Consider the following 19061-nt stretch of genomic DNA (forward strand, 5'->3'; position numbering starts at 1 on the left):
ATGTACCTCAGTAACTTCAAAATGTTTCAACTGAAATAAAACAATATATTTATCAGGCTTTTACCAATAATTCATGTGTAAGCTGGTGCCATCAGTTTAAAAAAGGAATTCCCAGCATCTATCTTGTATGCTGAATGTGCATGAGGATATGCATGTTACGGCTAGTATGACACCACAGCGCTGTCGATCATCCAGCTCCAATTATCTCTGAATTTGACCCTGAATGTTATTAGGATGTTGTGCTGGTTGCAGTTCAAACACAACAGTTTCAAATTAATGCCCTTTTTAAGCGGTAATACTTGTTCTCACATGCTTAAGGGTTCATAACAGTTCACAAATCATTTTGAATATGACATGGACAAAATTACACCGTGACCTTCTTCAGACCAGCACAGCTATCTATGATCTCCGAAATATGAGTATATGTGACAGGGATTAGCTTGTCCAGACACTCTTAAGTCTCAGATGTGTCCAACATCAACCGAACTAATGAACTGCTGAAGTTCTCATCCATCATGATGAAACGATGACATGTTTTTTCCCCAAGGTCCATCAAATGATACCCTTGAAATATATTTGGCAATGAACGGTGGCCAGCTAGATGTCTCACAGTCTCTCTCCAGAGGCACTGGAGACAGAGAGAGTGTGTGTATTTTCCTTCTTGCAGCTGTTTCTTTTTAATAGCTGCCATTCATTTTGAAACGCATTAAAAATATAGTATTATGTGATACACATATAGGCAAGATAAAGGTAGATAAATAATTTTCCTCCTGTGATGAGCTATGGAAGTGTACTGATGGTATAAACCTTGCTTCAGTGATCACATTGTCCTCATCATATTATTATCTTGAGGCTTTAATTATCACAATTCTTGGTGATGACCAGAAACACTGTACGACACAACAGTGCTCACATTTAATTGTTGTATTTACTATTTTACTATAGTTATTGGTTACACTGAATTTGTAGATAAGCTCAGGAATTGCCAGGCTTTATTTAAGGCCAAAATGAATTGGAATTAATAGTTTCACAGATATCTCCTGGATTCTTGCTATTCTTGCTATGACGTGTTCTTGCGAGATAAACATCAGACAGTAGGGGGCAGTATTTCTCTGTGAATAGCTGAGTGCTTGGACCATACAGGCTTTAACAACAAGGAAGTGACCGCCTAACCAGCAGACTGCTGTCAAGATGGCACCGAGTGGGCTGAAAGCGGTAGTAGGAGAAAGTAAGTGACATATTTGTTGTAAAGTTGTATCCTTTCATGAAGTTTCTTCTAACCAGAAGACAAAGGTACTTTACCCGAACTTATCTCGCATCAGCTTAATAAACTGACGCTAAACCTGACACTTAACACCGTTGAGGACGTCGGTCCTTTAGGTTTCTTCCTGCTCCAGTCTCAATCAAAATGCTAACGTTACCGAAGGAGATAATGTCATTTAATTAACTAAGTTAGGGCTAAAAAGTAGTATTATTGTATTGCATGTGTTGGTAACAACAGTTATTGGGTGGAAATGGTGGTTTGTTGTTATGACATTTGACAGACGTACAAAGAGTAACTTAACGTTAAAAGTCTCAGTGACTGTCAGTCCAAGTTGTTGGCTAATGTAAGGCTAACGTTAGCTTACTAAGTTAACCCGAAAAGGAAGTTCATAACTTCGCTTGTTATCGATTAGTTAAATCAACAGGAGTATGTATAATTTAACATTAATAAAATCACAAACCTTTGGTGCAATATGTTTTGTTGTATCTTATATTTCAGTATTAACACACTTGTCTCGTGTAATTTAACAAATAACTATCGAACCGGGTGTAAAAGTAGCTTATAGATCTGCTGATAATCAGGACATTTTATATTCACAAATCCATACAAAGTCAAATAATATTATGTAAGTCTAATGTTTATTTAATAAATCTAATGTTTACATGTTTACAGGTACACATGCACAATATAATGTCATCCAATACACTAGCTCAGGCATACATTTTGCTTTTATGTCGCTTATAATATTCAGGTGTTGTTTTTTTACGCTGTCATAGAGTTGTTAATTCAATTATATGTTTAAGTATTGAGGTCATAGTTGGTGGTGGTGGTGTTGTACTGAGCTGCGTTATACTCAGAGGTGTTTGTAATATTCTGTATGTAAATCGGGAGGACCAAAACATTAGAAACACCTCTCAATATAATGTAGTTCAGTACAACACCACCTTTAACTATGACCTCAGTAATAAACATACAATTCAATTTACACATTTCCGACTCTGTCAATTCAAACTGAACATTATAAACTTAATAAATTAGAATTTATGACAGAGCCGTTGTATTGAATTGCATTAGATTATTCGGGTGTACCTAATAAAGTGGCCACTGAGTGTATGTTAATGTTACATAATATTTTAAGTGTTCAAATAAAGTGGTAATTATTCTAAACAACTTAAAACTCTAATTGGTAAAATGTTTTCAATACAGATACAACTCCTGTAAAATATGTAGTATTTTTGCAAGGGTTGTCTGTGACCGTATTTTGTTCTTTTACACATTAGGAGTGTGATGTGAACACACCCGTCGCTCAGAGTTGTTGAAATTTTTAGGTGTGTACTGCTAATAATCCTGACCTTGCCCAGGATCAGGCCTACAGTGACTTGTTATTCGCTTGTACTAACCAATTACAATAGTAATAGTTAATTTCTATGAATTTTGGAATATGCGCTTGTTCTTGTGCTGCCATTCAATTCAATGCCATTATTATTATTTATGACAATAGGAATATAAAACACACATTTATGAAATCAACATAAACAGGCTGGAAATGTGGCCAGGTCTTGTGAGGTTGACCTGATGCTTGAAATATTGTTGTTTAGTTTAAGCACAGGAGTGTGCAGATCCTCTCCTTTGGCATTGTTAATAATGGCAAATAAAATAAGTAATCTTTAGTATTAAACTCAGGCCAGTGACAGAATAAATTCAAATAAGGCTTCAAACAGCATTGTGTTATAGGCCAGACAGGTTTCCAGGGCAATTTTGCGTGCAGATATTTTTTGACATTTTGAAAATTACCAAATACATCAGCTAATCTTGTCAGGATTGCTTGGAATGGTCGTCTATTTTAATGCAAGTAACAAGTAGTCATCGTTTCCAGTTCCCAGTATGGAAATAGGTTTGGCATTACAAGACAAGACATTTGTCGGTGTGGAATTTTCCTCTTGGTTCAAAATCTCAAAAAAACAACAACAATGAGAACAATATTGAGTTTGTAATGTTTCTTATATTTACATTTACACAATTTGGTGTCAGTTAGTCTACAGTAATTCTGTCAGTTTTATGTTGTTGAATGTACAGTATGTTGGTACAAAACTAGATCATAGTTCTGTTATTTTTCTTTATAGTTAACTGCTGGATTAATTTCCTGTAACCAGCCAATTATCATTTCAATTTGCAATAGACTTGATATGGTAATAATAGCACTCAAACAAATTCCTTTGTGAGTCACCACTGTGTTTCTAAATATGTTCAACAAGGAAGTTGTGTAGCTCTTCATTCATCAGTACGTGTCTTCCCACAGTCTCCTTCCTTGAATGCTTCCTTCAAAGTACAATGTCAGTAAATGGGATTTAAGACATTTCAGATGATGGCCACATTAAATATAATGGCTTTTGCAACATGAAATGGCGTCTCTGCTCTTTTACCCTGTAGGTTAATGTGTAATTTCTAGGTATTTTGGGCATGTTGGCCCACTTCCACTGTAAAACACTGCAGGTAACCCTCAGTTTTGCAATTTGTTTCGGTAGTAGCACCACACCTCAGCTGTTGTGCCTATGAAGTCACTAGCACAAATATACTATTGTGGATCTTCACAGTCTGTGATCTCAACAGTATAATGCAAGACAGTTGCACCCAACTGGCTGAGTTGGTAAATACAAGTGCCAAATATGGGTTTATTTTAAGAAAGTTCCTGGTTCCTGATTTAAAGTTTTAGACATGTAATTGACCTCTAACCTTTTGCATTGTGTTTATACATGAAATTGGAAAACCTTTCAATTAAACCACATATGTAATCTTTTACTCTTTTAATCCACTGGTGCACAACAGATTAAATGCTGGATTTAGTTGTACTTTATAGAGATTAATTTAACTAAATAGGAATTGTATAAATTAAGATAGAATGCTGTTATTAAAAAATTGAATTTTTTGAATCATACATTTTCCTTATTAAAAAAATTACTATGGTGTTATGTTACTTCTGCTTTACAAACAGAATTGCTAAAGTATTGCAGCAGTGGCGTCATTATATATATTGTAGCACTTGTTACCCATTGTACCTATTTCCTGTGCTGAGATAGAAATGTTTTCTCAGAAGTTATTGATAGTTCTGTAATTACATTTGAATCTTTGTCTTGTCTTCTACAGAAATCCTCAATGGGGTCATCAAGAGTGTGAAGAAGGATGGAGAATGGAAGGTAAGGGAAGTTGACAAATAAGAATCAAGACATCCCCTGATTTTGTCACACTGAATTATAACCCCTGTTTATTTCATGTGTTTCTTCAGGTTCTTATTGTGGACCACATGAGCATGCGAATTCTGTCCTCTTGCTGCAAGATGTCTGACATATTGGCAGAGGGGGTGACCAGTAAGTATGCAGATAATTATTGAATTTGCGTCCTGTGCATCAGTTGTATACAGGTACAGATATCCATATACTTTCTTTTTTAAATTTAGCTCAACTTTACTCAATCTGGGGGATTTACACAATTTATACTCAGAGCTGTTGTGTTTTAGTATTTAAGTACACATTTCACCCCTTCCCTTATAGCTGGATGACATTAATCTGTTCTAAGTTGTTTCCTGTCCCCAGAGTTCTGATTGATTGGAAATGAAAGAGATACAGTCCATACAAAGCCACCTCACTCACAAAAATCAAAGAAATTTTAGATTTGCACTTGTAAAAGTGTTTTTCACCCGCATTTATAACTCAACTAATATTCCCATGGAAGATGGAGGTTTTTTCCCTCTAGGAGTAATTAATGTCAGCACTTACTTAAGTTGTCCTGGCAGCTTGTATCAGTGCATTATGTTGCTGTATTTGACATTACATTGATGTTTTATTTGCATGTGATATCGTGTTAATTCATATGGTTCAGACTGAAGTAAAATTCCTCTCTTCTCTGCTTTTCAGTTGTGGAGGACATCAACAAACGCAGGGAGCCCATCTCTAGTCTGGAGGCCATATATCTGATTTCACCAATAGAGAAGGTTAGTGGTCTTCTGTGTTCATTTTGATATTTCTCATATTTTGATATTTCCCATATTCAGAATCTTTTAAACAACATTTTGTTTTTTTGAATTACAGTCAGTTCGTGCTCTCATTAATGACTTCAAAGACACTGCCTTTACTTACAAAGCAGCACACATCTTCTTCACTGACAGTAAGTTTGTGTGTGTGTACAGTATACTCTGCTACAGCTACAGACACTTTATGAATAATGCTATTTTCAAATGTAGTTTTCAAAACATTTAAAGTTACAAAATATATAAAATAATCAGATCAACCTATTGCCATTCCTAATATTTGTTATTCTTTTACTTCTGTAGCTTGCCCAGATGGCCTCTTCACTGAGATTGGGAGATCCAGAGTTTCCAAAGTTGTCAAGACTTTAAAAGAGATCAATGTTGCTTTCCTGCCGTATGAGTCTCAGGTAGGGGATTGTCTCCACTTGTCTCCTAAACCAACATTATCAACATCAATTTATTTTTAAATTCATTCATCTAATCTAATTTTTGAGCTGTCCTTAAATCTCGTTTTAGCTCTGATTTGATTTCCGCTAGCTAAAGTCGCTAAATGCTCCACTATGTTCAACATAAATAAATAAATATATACATAATAGATAAAGTTATATTTTGTGTTCTGTGAAGTTTATAATTACAGTTTTCAGTTTTGCTGCTTAAAATGCAGTGTCTCACAATATTTGCTGTAGTGGCATTACTGTGCGCATGGAAGCATTTATATATACTGAACACAGCCTCTCACATTTCATTGTATCATCATTTACAGTAGTTGTTGCCTCACTATCATTACGCAAAGACAGGAGGAAAAATTAAAGATCAAGCTCTTGACGATCTTGGATTAGTCCCATATCTTCTTCTTCTAGAAACGCCTCTGGTCATCAATAAGATATATTCAAACTGAGGTCAATCTTAATCCCTGTCACCCCTACAGGTATTCTCCCTGGATGACCCAAGCTCCTTGCACTCCTTCTATAGCTCAAAACCCACTGTAGAAAGAGACAAAATGATGGAGAATCTGGCCGAGCAAATTGCAACCCTGTGTGACACACTTAAGGAGTATCCTGCAATCCGATTCCGCAAGTATGGAAGTCTTGCATCAAAGTACAATGAAATTAGTTTGCCGCTGAGTTTTCTTGCTGATTGAAAGTTGCATGCCACCCTGTCTCACAGGGGACCAGAGGAGAATGCTAGACTGGCTGAAGAGGTCTACCAGCGCCTTAATGCTCACAAAGCTGACAACCCAAGCATGGGAGAGGTTAGGGACCACTAAGATACCACCCGCATCAATTCCTATGTGCTCTACTGTATTAATGCAATTCTTTGACAAAAAAAAATCTAAAACTGGATTCTTACACTGCTTTTTTTCTGCTGAACCAGCTTTTTCATACAAGAAAATAAACTTCCATTGGGATTCTGCAGCTCTTCACCTTTACTGGTTGTGGACGTTTCTGTGGTTTCAGGGTTTTATTTCCTGTTTATTTCCTAATTTTTCTCATGCTTTGCTGGACCTTTCTCTTTTTCCCTTCTTCTTTTCTGTCTCTCTTAGCTGACATTTCCTTGCTCCTGAGATGGGTCTTAACAGGCATGTATTACTGTTCTCTTTTTCCCCCCATTCATCTGAATTGCATTAACTGTGCTGTATGAGCATTCTCTGTATTTCCTTTTACTATACATGACATGGCAAGTTTGCTGAAGTGCTGCCTCATGCTGCATCAGTCATGCTGCAATCAGACAGTGATTGTTGCAATTTGTGATTTTTTTTTTTTGTTTAGATAAAAACTGATAACACTTTCACTGCATGACTCACAAAAACATAACAGAGGACTTTATGTTTCATGCGTACTGTAGACTAGGTCCTAGTTTATTATGCATCTGTGGAGTAATAAATATCTTTCATTTTTATTGATTCATATGCCTAATCTGTCTTGTTTTTCAGGGTGCTGATAAGGCGCGATCCCAGCTACTGATTATTGATCGTGGGTTCGATCCCATCTCACCTATTCTACACGAGTTGACCTTCCAGGCAATGGCTTACGATTTGCTTGATATCACGCAGGATATCTATAAGTGAGTAAACATCTGATTTTACTGGAGCTGCTGTTCATTGACTTTGCGAAGTCAGTGTGCTATATTTGGCGTCCCATTTTTCCATACAAATTTTTGTTGTACCTATGTACTTTTTTTTTTTTTAAGGTATCAGACAACCGGCATTGGAAATGCAAAAGACAGAGAAGTGTTATTGGACGAAGATGATGAGCTCTGGGTTCAACTCAGACATATGCACATCGCAGATGTCACTAAGTAAGTCCACATGAGTGCCTCTCATGGTCATCCTTCCCAACAAGTGCTGGTCATTGCTTTCACCTGGCTGTATATTATACCTTCAAAACACACACCTCACTATGTGTGCCCTCTCAAAGTTAGAAATTGTTACTTTGATATTACATTGTAATATTATATTTAATGGAGGGAAATGAAAATAATGAATTCATCTGTTTTTTAAAAAATATTTTAATGGAATGGAGGGGTCAAGTAAAGCAGTTTAGATTGCAATAAGAAAGTTGCCCAAAAGATGGTGTAAAAGGCATTGTGTTTGTGTGTGTGTGTGCGTGCGTGCATGTATAACAGTTGGGTAAAGTTTTGATCCTGTATAATGTGAGGTACCTAGATTACAATTTGATTGCTCATTAACAATCATTTCCCAAATTAATTATTGCAGGAAAGTGACAGATCTTCTTCGCACCTTTTGTGAGAGCAAGAGAATGTGCACTGACAATGTGAGTGTTTATGTGCAATAATCATTTTTGTTATTATTACAAATGTCTGTGATTTAACATGAAGACTGTTTTTATTATTGTGATGCAATTTGATTACAAATGTGTTTTCCATTTCAGGCCAACATCAAAGATCTCTCTCAGATGTTAAAGAAGATGCCACAGTATCAGAAGGAGCTGAGCAATGTGAGTGGGATGAGGAAAAGCCAGCTGTTCACCTTTTTAGTATATTAATGTTGCGATATTGTACATGTAATGCTTATTTTTTATTTCATTCACAGTACTCTACTCACTTGCACCTAGCTGAAGCTTGTATGAAGAAGTTCAAGACCTCTCTTGATAAGCTTTGTGAAGTGGAACAGGTCAGTACTCTTGTGGAGTGTACATTTGAAATTGATCTCATGTTGTGACGGGATCATCCAAAATTTTGACTTAGAAAATTGGTCATTCGGACACAAACAGCATTTTCATTGTAGTAAACATCTTTATAGTCTTTTTAAATCCATGGAGGTCTAGTTTATTACATCTATAGTTGTCTGGCAATGTAACAAGTGAAGCTTTAGTGTTCCTGTACATCTATAGTTGGAGGTATAAATAGAAACACGATAATGGACTCTTGATCCCTCAAGAGAAAGGCTACCATAGATTACAACTGAGCCATTGAACTTCTTGGAATTTGTCTGCTCTTGTGTTGTTGTCAAAACCTGTCAGTCTTTAGTTTTTATCACACAGGATCAACAAGAATGTCCCACTGTATTAGCCGCCGACAGTAAGTATCTTAGAGAGAATGTTTGACATGGAATTACTAGTGTGCCACTCACTCAGCACTCTTAAGTGACCTCGACTTTATAGTGTCTTTATTTATAGCTCCTCTGGGGTGTGTTCAAATGCCACTGGCACGGTCTTGTGATGTTTAATGGAGAATCATAATCGTAATATTGCATAAGAAGCTTGTGACCGGACATCAGCATCCGTATATCTACAGAAATGCAGAAGAGGCTATTATGCCATGTAAAGGCATTTAATAACATGCATATCTACTACTTGGTAATGTAGAAATCCTTCCAGGTTCCTGCATGAGCCAGGCTTTATAAAGAGTGGGATAAAGCCAAGGCCCAGACCAGTGCCAGACCCCAGTGTGTTGTTTGGATGTGCCAGACATGCTTTGTCTCCCTGAGGGCCTGTATTCTGCCACATTTAGCCTTGTATCAAATGAGTCTCAACCACACAGGAAATGATAAGCCATGCATGGTTGTGGCATTATGAGATGCAAGTGTTAATGGGGCCTTTTTGTATGACTGAACAACTCGACTGCATTAATGGATTGCCAGCATGTCTGAAAGCTGCCTCTTTAATCCAATGGGCATGTTTTGGCTCTGTGATGGACAGTGTGATCCAAACAGCAATAGCTCTCTTTCAGCTGTCATTTGTGTAAGTGTTTTATATTGTTTGGACAAGCAATTACAGATGTATGTGTATAACACGTGCTCTTCTCGCCATTTTCTAATTTTAGTTGCTTGCAAAAAGTTTTGTTGTTGATTGGCCCTAACAAGGCTTAGTCCAAATTCATCATAAAGCTTAGCAAAGAGTTTTTCGGGAGATTGCACAGTGCCCAGGATATCATTAAAGGGAAATCCCCTAGCTAGACGTAAGTATAAAAGCCCAAGTTAAGTAGCCAATATTTGTCATTATTTTTGACATAGTTGATGGATTAAATATGCAATATGCGTTCAGTGTTTTGTAACACCAGCATTAACTTAAAATAGTTTAATGGTTAGAGCAATAGTGCCAATGCAGTCTTCCTAAATTATTGCGTGGTCATGAGCGAGAGAATTGAATTGAGAAGACATAGAACAAGGTTGAGAAGCAGTACACACACGCACACACACACAGTATATATACAGTATGGCAGAATTTTCACTTCAGAATACTGCTCTGTTAAGAGTATCAGCTGCCTGGCTGTCAGCTGACTTAAGGTGTGATTGGTAATTCAGATTCCAGTAGCAGTTAATAGTTAACCACGGGTGTCTTCCACAGGACCTTGCAATAGGTGCAAATGCGGAGGGGGAACCTCTAAAAGATGCCATGAAGAGCATTGTTCCTGTGCTCCTCAACAATGAAATTAAGGCCTATGACAAAATCCGCATCATACTGCTCTACATATTCCACAAGAAAAAAGGTGGGCCCTTGACACAACTGTGTCTGTTTACAGTAATACCTATGTGACATTTTAAAACCAATATTTTTTTGTGCAAAAAAACATCAAGTTTTAAATAAAAGAGTTTTGTTTTCCATGTAGGCATCGGGGAGGAGAATCTCGCCAAGCTCATTCAGCATGCAAACATACAGGCAGACAGCAACATCATCACCAACCTGCAGAACCTGGGCTGTAACATTATAGCTGAGGTAAATTTCTTGATTTCCGTTTGACTATGGTCTTAATGTTTGTATGTGAGTATTTCTTACATGTGTTATGTTGTTTTTTTTAGGGCCGCAACGCTGGTAAAATGCTGCCAGAGCCGAAGGTGCGCACAGAGAGCACATACGATCTCTCTCGATGGACTCCCATCATCAAAGACGTCATGGAGGTATTAAAGCCGAAGTGAGGTTTCAGATGTTGCTGGCACACCTGCTCAGTTTTGCTTTCAGCTTTTTACACCATCTGTGTTTCTGTTTCCCAGGATGCCATTGAGGATAAACTGGACAGAAAGCAGTGGCCATTCATATCTGATCCTGCTCCCATCAATACAACCCAGGCAGCAGTCAGGTGGGAACTAGAAAAAAGATCACTTTCATTTTATCAGAGTTTGCAATGTATATAAAGAAATTATTAAATGAAAGCATTCCAAGGAAATATTAGTTTGTAAAACAATTGTTGTTGTTTGTTTTTGAAGCAAGACAACTGTTAAATTGGGTAACAGGCAGATTATTTTTGTAAAATGAAAGCTTTTATCCCTGTAACTGAGATCGAGACAAGCTTTTGACAAAGTAAGTTGGAGATGAAAGGGTGAAATTAAGCCAGTTTTGCTTTGAATACTGAATATAATCCTACAGGGAATTCCCATCATGATGATGGTGCTTATACAAACCACTCTGATGGACCTGGGTGCACTCATAATCTGTATAATGCACAATGCCTGTCATCCTTTCCTTTTAGCAAAGTGCAGAATTAAAGCTGAGTAGTCATTAATATTAACACTAGAATACAGGCTGACTATACAGGGATGGTTGTGTAAAACCAGACATGGAAGTTGAACTTTTGTAACATTATAAAACTGATTAGCGGAAGTAGTAAGCAGAGAATTACAATAAAATATAAATACAATATCAGCTTGAACTTAAGTTAAGACCGGAAAAAAGTCATTTCTCTGCTTGTTTCGGATTTCTGCTTCTTCTCAGGCGGCTTTATTTTCTTCCCCACGTGACATGCTTTATTTTTTAGGATTTTCACATTCACATTAAATCATCAGGGTCAATTTCTTCTTAATACTGTATTAAAAGGAAATATTCCATGATATTTTGAGTGGTTGCTGTTTAATTGAAATTGAAATGATTAGTGAAGGATCATGTATCTGTAATAAAACTGGCGGCTCACAAACAAACTTTCATTTAGTTACTTGTTGCTAAATTATTGTTTTTATTCTTTTACAGCAGTGCACGTTTTGGACACTGGCACAAAAATAAATCTCCAACAGAGTATCGTTCTGGCCCGCGGCTTATCATTTTTGTGATTGGTGGCGTGTCACAGTCAGAGATGCGCTCTGCCTACGAAGTCACTCGAGCCACTGACGGGAAATGGGAAGTGCTGATTGGTAAGCAATTGCTGTTGTGAAGCAACATGATTTTTCTGCTTCCTCCTAAGAATATAGCATTCAAGAGGTTTTGCCTTTATTCAATATATAATTTTTCTCCTTGACAGGCTCAACTCACATCCTGACTCCAACCAGCTTCCTTAATGACCTGAAGAGTCTGGACCAAGTTCCTAATCCTGATTGTTAGACCCTGAACAGGGAAGAGCGCATTTGAATAAGGGTTTAGTCTTTCTTCTGAGATGATTGGTTGCCGATCTTGTCACAGCATCTCTGACATCAGAAGTGAAACATGAGGAGAAATTTTAGATGTAGATGGAAGGAAATGTTTGTGATGCTTTATTTTATTTTAGAAGGTTCTTCTTATTGTTTGTTGTGAAATTGGTTCTGTATACTTCTGTGATTGAAATTATGTTGAAAATATTTAATTTGAATGTAGGTGTTATTAATATTTTGATTATTGTACTATTCTCATTCAAATTCTTATTTTTGTTACTATATATTTGATTTCCTTAGTTTTGTACTGAAAGGATTGTATCATTCCCACAAAGCTGATCATCTCACACCAAAAATTTCATTCAAGTCTAATCTAGATGTATATAAGTCAATAAGTGTATGTACCTTATATCCAGGGACATTAAGTGTGTGATATCTGTCTTCTCTAGGTACCCTTTTTTTCCTCATCTGGGAAATTTCATCTCAGACAAAATGTCTCACCTGCTGTCTCGTGAAATCTTGCACATTTACCTTTCAATTTAATATATTGCTGGGAGCAAATGTGGTGGTTGTGTGTTTCTTGGTTGTTAAAAGTAATATAAGTAAGTAATAAAGAAACATTATATGCACTCTAAATTGTGATTTAAAAGTTGTTTTAAATGTGTGACAAAACAATCTCAAATCAAGGTCCACTCACTAGCTTTTCTGAGCTTCTATGAATGTATCAGACAGCTCAATTTGCTGTGAGTTTGAATATTTACAACCCTTTACAACCAGAACCAAATATTTGAGGTCTTATTAAAATGTGTGTATTATACTGATAAGTGTATCACAGCAGGGGCAGATTTGTTCATCTCAATACCGCGTGACCCAGGCATATGCCTTCTTGCTCCATATAATGACAATGTGGAAGCTTCAAAATGCAAACATGAACTTTAAGTATAGTGTTAGGTCAAAGGGCAGTCATGTACACCTACCAGTGAAAAAGATCATCCCTTTCCATGTTGAGGATTATGTTTTCATCTGGGATTACAGATGGTAATATTAAGAACGGGGCACTGGCTGGGGTCTTAATGGCAGTGGGTTAATACTCCGGACTTAACTCTGTTTAAAAGCCTTCCACCAAGCCATATCCAGTACACATTTGGAGAAACATCGAACAGGACCATATATTCCATTGCACATACAATAGATCCATTCAAGAAGTGTTGAATGGGATCTCGATCAATAGTACATCTGTGCAACTTTCTTGACGTTTCGCATTTTACCTAGTTTTCAGTCAGGGACCTTTTCCCTTTTTGTATTATTTTTCATGATGGCAGCTGCTGGAGTGGATTCAAAATCAGAAGCTACAGACACTGTGCAGGTAAGACCTTTGTACTGTAATAGCAGTTCTCAATTCTTGAAAGTTTGTACATTTTGAAGTATTTTGTTTTGATGGTTTACATTTTTGACTAATAATTTTATTCTTATTAGTGTTCAATGTGTATTTTTCAGATGTTTTTACAGATTTATATTATTCCTCAAAAGTTACCAAAAGAAGTAAATATTTTAAGTTATTACATTTATGCTTTGTCATAAGTATTTTATCACAATTTGTTGAAAGTGTAATATACTGTAATTTGTTACCTTTTAATATGATGCATTGATGTTTTAAATTGATCCCCAACATGAGTTCCAAGACTTTTATTGTGATATGGAGACAACTATACAGGACAACAGATTTGGTGCCAAGGAGAAAAACATGAAGTAGTAGTTCATACTATTTGCCCATTCTTTTGGCTTATGTTCAATAGGAAACCCCTGAACAGGAGCATATCTTCAACATGATGAGTTACTCACAGCGTGGACGAATGGACGATCAGTGTTGTGCCTTGAATCCTTCTAAAACCTCACAAACCAAAACCTCACCTACAGGTTGGGACAGTAGACACAAAGATACCCTCTCCATTGTATGTTTCCTTTTGTAGATTTTTTCTTGATTGTTTCACCCCTGCTCCTCACAGGTTCAGACAATAAGAACTTCCTCAGTACCTCGGACAACATGCAGGGACGCTTTAATGACCAGGTACGCAAGTAAGGTTGTAAAGGGCTGACTGGATGTATCTGCACAGGTTGTGTGATGAAGTAATGTCTGACCTCTGCTCCAAAATGTGACTTTTTCTCAGGAACCAGGGAGTAATAACCATCATGGCTCTGCACCTCAGATCTCCGTGACAGAGAGTACTCCAGATATGAACAGGAAGCTCCTGTCAGTGCCAGACAACCAATTACAGGTTCCCCCTCAGCGTGACCGCTCCAATTCCATAAAGGTCTGTTCTCTCCCACTGTGTCATTGTGGTTGCTTTAGCTATTACAGATTCTTTCTACTGACCTGTTTGATCATGTGTTATTAAATGTTGATCATCCTCATTTTGATCAGATCATTATTGCACTGTTTTTGTCCAATAGGAAGAGACACCTGATGAGCAACAAAAGTTCATGAATATGATCAGCCACGGCCAACGTGGGCGCATGGATGACCAGCGCTGCTCCTTGAATGTTTGCAGGAGTGCTCCCTGCACACCCAAACACACAGACAGAAAGCCTGCTGCAAGTACAATAAACACAGGTGAATGATAAATATAACTGGCTGTATTACAAATATTTTTGTAAACATTTACAGAATTGTGTTGCAATTCTTGCAGTTGTCTTTTGCTTACCACCTCTTTATGACAGATCCCGTTTCAGACAAGTTGCATTGCCTATATAGTTACTTAACTATTACACATGTTTTCACATTTCATCTTCCCAGCCTCAGATTCTGATATGTTCTTCAGCCTCTTGGCCAACACTCAGAGCAGACGGCTCGATGACCAGCGAGTATCTCTTGCATCATTACCAGGATTACAGAAAGAAAATCCTAAATCCATGACAGAAGAAGATTCAAACGACTTGAGTGACATCGTCTCTAAAATTCAGGTTAGTCCTTCCAACTTTTCTTTTAAACACCTAATATTTTTGACATCAATGCATGAAAGTATCAAATCCAAAATAGTGACCTTTTGTCTTCCTTTAAATGTTGCACAAATATGAAACTAGAATGTTAACAAAATATGCAAATGAAATTTAATTTGTTGGATGGCACAAAAGGCCAAACAGCCATGAATTTACAGCAAACAGTTTCACTCTTCCCCATGTTTGGGATGTATAGTGCTTCAAAGTCTGTTTAGAAGAAAATGTCATGTTAAAGCATGCCATGAACTAACAGCTTGTAGCTTTAAGAATGGTTGACATGGGACGATTTTTACAGGTGCTGAAAGCTGTGATATATCATTTGCATTCAAAATAGTTGACATTCATTATCTTCTGCTCGTTGTGATGTGGAACTGTATGCCTTAAAGGAGTCTGCAACTAAATAAAAAATGGTGGGAAATGGTCCAATTAATTTTCAGGGTTCCAGAATGGACGACCAAAGGTGCTCCCTACCCAAGATCCTGACCCCCGAGGCCCAGTCTTCAAAGGATAAGATTGGTTCAGGTCCTCCACGTTCATCCTCCTTCAGCCCTGGCTCAGACATAGAACGTGCAAAGAGCAAAGATAAAGCATCTTCAAAACAGGTATATGCACAAGTCACTTTAATTTTTCACCTCGGGAGGTAAAGCCAGTTACATTTAGAACAATGATGTTTTAAATCTGCAATCTTAATGCCTTTTTCACCATCTAGGTTTTGACTCCAACTGAACAGGATGATTTTTTTAGCTTCATGAGTCATGCCCAGCGTGGGCGAATGGACGAACAGCGATGTGTCTTAAACCCGAGTCCCAAGTCCACACCTAAACACAAGCCCACTGAGAGTACAGCGCCCAAAGGTTAGAGGTTTGCTTTCCACTCTTCTTCTACTCTTCCACTGTTCTTATTTAATAACTCCACATTACACATTTGATCATTCAGCTAATATGTCTCTTTTGTACTCCCCCAGGTCCAGATTCTGAAAAGTTCTTCAGCCTGTTGGCCAACTCTCAGGGCCGACGGCTTGATGACCAGCGAGTATCTCTTCCTTCATTGCCAGGAATACGGAATGGAGGCACAACATCAGCTGCTGCAGAGATGGATGCAAGCCACTTGTGTTACATGGTCTCCAAAGTCCAGGTTAGCCCCATAATTAGCTTGGTGTAAAGACCATTGTGACAAGTTGTTGACTGTCATTTTGTCCTTCACACATTTAATTACAAATATAGGAAATATTTAATAATACACCCAACTCTTTTGATACAATATGACTGCAGTTAATCCTATTTTCCTCCCACAGGGCTCAAGGATGGATGAACAGAGATGTTCTGCTCCCCAAATCTTACAGACTATAGGTACCCCATCTACTCAACGCAGGGACCATCCTACTTCAGACACATCTGATAAATCTCCCAGAAGGACTGGCCAACAGAAAGTGAGACTTCATGCTGCACAATGCACAGCTTAGAGTTTTGCCTGTACTTTTACTGTCCTGTAATCTCGTGTTCTTTTAAGTAAAGACGTTAAAATAACATCAGTGTTGGTGGACAGGGAGCCTCTGTTGTCTGTGTAATTTCTGAGTTGTCCCACTTCTCATTGCTTTCCTCTCTTTAAATCTTTTTTTAGGAGGCATCTCCAGCTGAGCAGGACCAGTTCTTTAATATGATAAGTCATGCACAAGGTGGACGTATGGATGAGCAACGCTGCTCTTTACAACCGAGCAGAAGCACTCCTGCTACACCCACACACAATGGAAGTTCTTTAAATAATGTAACCACAGGTCAGAAAAACACACAGGGCACTTAGGGTCAAGTATGTGTTTTCTGTCTCTGAGATGCCATAAAAATAACACTTGACTCTCCGTAACAGGTGCAGAAGCTGACGCATTCTTTAAAATCATTGCCTCCAGTCAGGGTAGACGGCTAGACGATCAGCGTGTTGCACTTCCAACCCTGCCGGGGATTCGTGGGAATTCTGAAGGAAAACAAACTGGTCATACAAAAGTAGGTTGTAGGTTACACCCTATTTAAATAATTAGTGGTGTGAACAAAAAGAACATTGCCAACTTAAATTCATTTCCTTGTTATTTTTGTGATTTCCAAACCCCAATGTGAATGGTATGCAGGCCTTGTGACTACAGTACTGTAACTTGAGATCTATTCATGGGGGAAATGTCATACTTGAACCCAAGGTTCACCCTATAGAATAGTTGAGCAGAATAGATTTTTTTGCACCTTAATGACTCCTCAGTCCTAGATATGGTGCATATTTGTACCATCTAATCACTGGTGTTATGAAGGAATACTTGACAGCTTGTCTGCCTTTTTTCTCATTTTTCTTCTGCAAGGCTTCTGCCCCACACATTACTGTGGCTGAAAGTACACCAACAACACCAAGGAAGGACCGCTCCAGACCCTCCTCTCAACCCCAAATTGCAGAATCTGGCTCCCCCAGAGCCATACCCAAGTCTGCCTCATTTAGTCCCGGGTCAGAATATCAGAAGCAAAATTCCCCAGGACAGGTAAAAAGTTGCCCTCAAATGCAAAACTATTTTCCTCAAGTGTGATTACTGGAAAACTGAATATGCAGAGGTCATATAAAAGGGTGTCAGTGCAATTTACACTTTACTGATCTGGTTGATCTTTAGTGCCTTGCACAAGTACATCAAATCGATGAGATGATGAGATGAAAAGATCTTACTTGCATGAGTCCAGTCTTTAGTGATGCACTGTTTAGCAGACAGTTTGTTCACTCTGACATGAATCATTACTACATGTGGGCAAATTGACCATACCCTATCAGAGATAGTGGTTTCAGTTAGGGGGAAAGAATACTCCTCTCTCGGAGCTTCAAGTGTGAGTTTTGCTGAGGTGGGTCTCTTGCCCTTGTTGTGATTTTAAAGTTTTATCTTAATGCAAGACTAAAGAGTCACTGAAACACTTATATCACATAGAACAATGACATGATGTTTCTTTACAGCTTACAGTGAAGGTGTCTATGAGCTTCACACCACAACAGGTAAGCTGTGCCAAAGCTTGTATTGATAGTGAGCTATTTGCCCAAGGATGTGATCTTGATAATATATGTGTGCTTTCATCGATCCTTTTTTGACTCTTTTATCTGTCAAAGGGACATAAGAATATGGACCAGCCATGTACATTCCCAGAAGTCTTCCTCACTCTAGGAGCCCCAGGGGATAATCTTGTGATCCCTCTGAGTCCAGCACCTGGCAGACCCCTTTCCTTCAACTTAAACCTTGTCCCAAAAGAAGGTGTTACATCCAGGCACTGCTCTCCAAGCCGTGCCAGTCCCAGGAAGGGCCGCTCAAGGCCATCATCTCCCAACCAAGGAGCAACCAATGAACAGGGGAATGTCTTGACCAGGTCTATCAGCCCAGATGACGACTGCTTCTCTCTGATTGAGAAGGTTCATACAGCCCAGCTGCAGAAGGGGATGGCTCAAGGAGAACAAAAATGGAAAGGGGATCCTGGAAAGGGGAGGGAAAAGGCAGAGCACGGAAAAGGAAAGGGGGGTGGAAAGAAAGATAAGAAGGATGGTGGAAACAAACAATAGGTATGAGGAATCAATGGAAATGAAATATGAAGTGTTAGTAATTGGTAAAAAGAAGTTTATCAGACAATTTTTATAAAATTGTATTTGTCAAACCCACAGTAAGCTGGGTAAGCTATTTGTTGAGGCATTTATTTATTTGTTTTTCCTCTTTGATAGTTACATGTTCAATAGGTGTACAGCATATATTGTTTATTTTGTTTCGAGCTCAGTTATGTAGTTGAGATCTCATTGCTTTACTTTTTTAAACAAACACTGTTGAATATACTGTACTGTTAAAGATAATACTGAATTGATACTTTACTGTATTGATACTAGCTGCTCTTCCAAAGAGAGAAATTGTAAACAGGTTGGAATTACACCCATAACTCTGCCAAACTGTGTGAAACTATGAAGAAAACAGCAAAACAATAAAC

The 19061-nt window shown here is 38.0% G+C and overlaps 2 protein-coding genes across 3 annotated transcripts; both read left to right on the forward strand.

The window, feature by feature from the left end:
• Positions 1–1140: 1140 nt before the first annotated feature.
• Positions 1141–12720, forward strand: stxbp2 (syntaxin binding protein 2). Of its 2 annotated transcripts, none has more exons than XM_042393579.1 (19): positions 1141–1228; positions 4409–4458; positions 4548–4629; positions 5176–5252; positions 5350–5425; positions 5592–5695; positions 6217–6365; positions 6456–6540; positions 7222–7352; positions 7479–7586; positions 8005–8062; positions 8180–8245; positions 8341–8421; positions 10097–10238; positions 10359–10465; positions 10549–10647; positions 10741–10826; positions 11711–11871; positions 11979–12720. In XM_042393579.1, exons 1-19 carry the CDS (start codon positions 1192–1194, stop codon positions 12056–12058), a joined length of 1779 nt encoding a protein of 592 aa, XP_042249513.1. In that variant the 5' UTR covers positions 1141–1191; the 3' UTR covers positions 12059–12720. The 2 variants fall into 2 exon arrangements, with proteins under 2 accessions (XP_042249513.1, XP_042249514.1); XM_042393580.1 differs by having other exon boundaries at positions 1146–1228; positions 11714–11871.
• A 448-nt stretch (positions 12721–13168) lies between these two features.
• On the forward strand, positions 13169–19061 carry LOC121884410. Its single transcript, XM_042393200.1, has 15 exons — positions 13169–13450; positions 13881–14001; positions 14091–14152; positions 14253–14396; positions 14536–14695; positions 14879–15045; positions 15519–15683; positions 15791–15935; positions 16046–16215; positions 16376–16510; positions 16702–16855; positions 16945–17078; positions 17423–17596; positions 18055–18093; positions 18205–19061. Exons 1-15 carry the CDS (start codon positions 13397–13399, stop codon positions 18646–18648), a joined length of 2268 nt encoding a protein of 755 aa, XP_042249134.1. The 5' UTR covers positions 13169–13396; the 3' UTR covers positions 18649–19061.

Source organism: Thunnus maccoyii, chromosome 18, assembly GCF_910596095.1.
Source record: "Thunnus maccoyii chromosome 18, fThuMac1.1, whole genome shotgun sequence".
NCBI lineage: Eukaryota > Metazoa > Chordata > Actinopteri > Scombriformes > Scombridae > Thunnus > Thunnus maccoyii.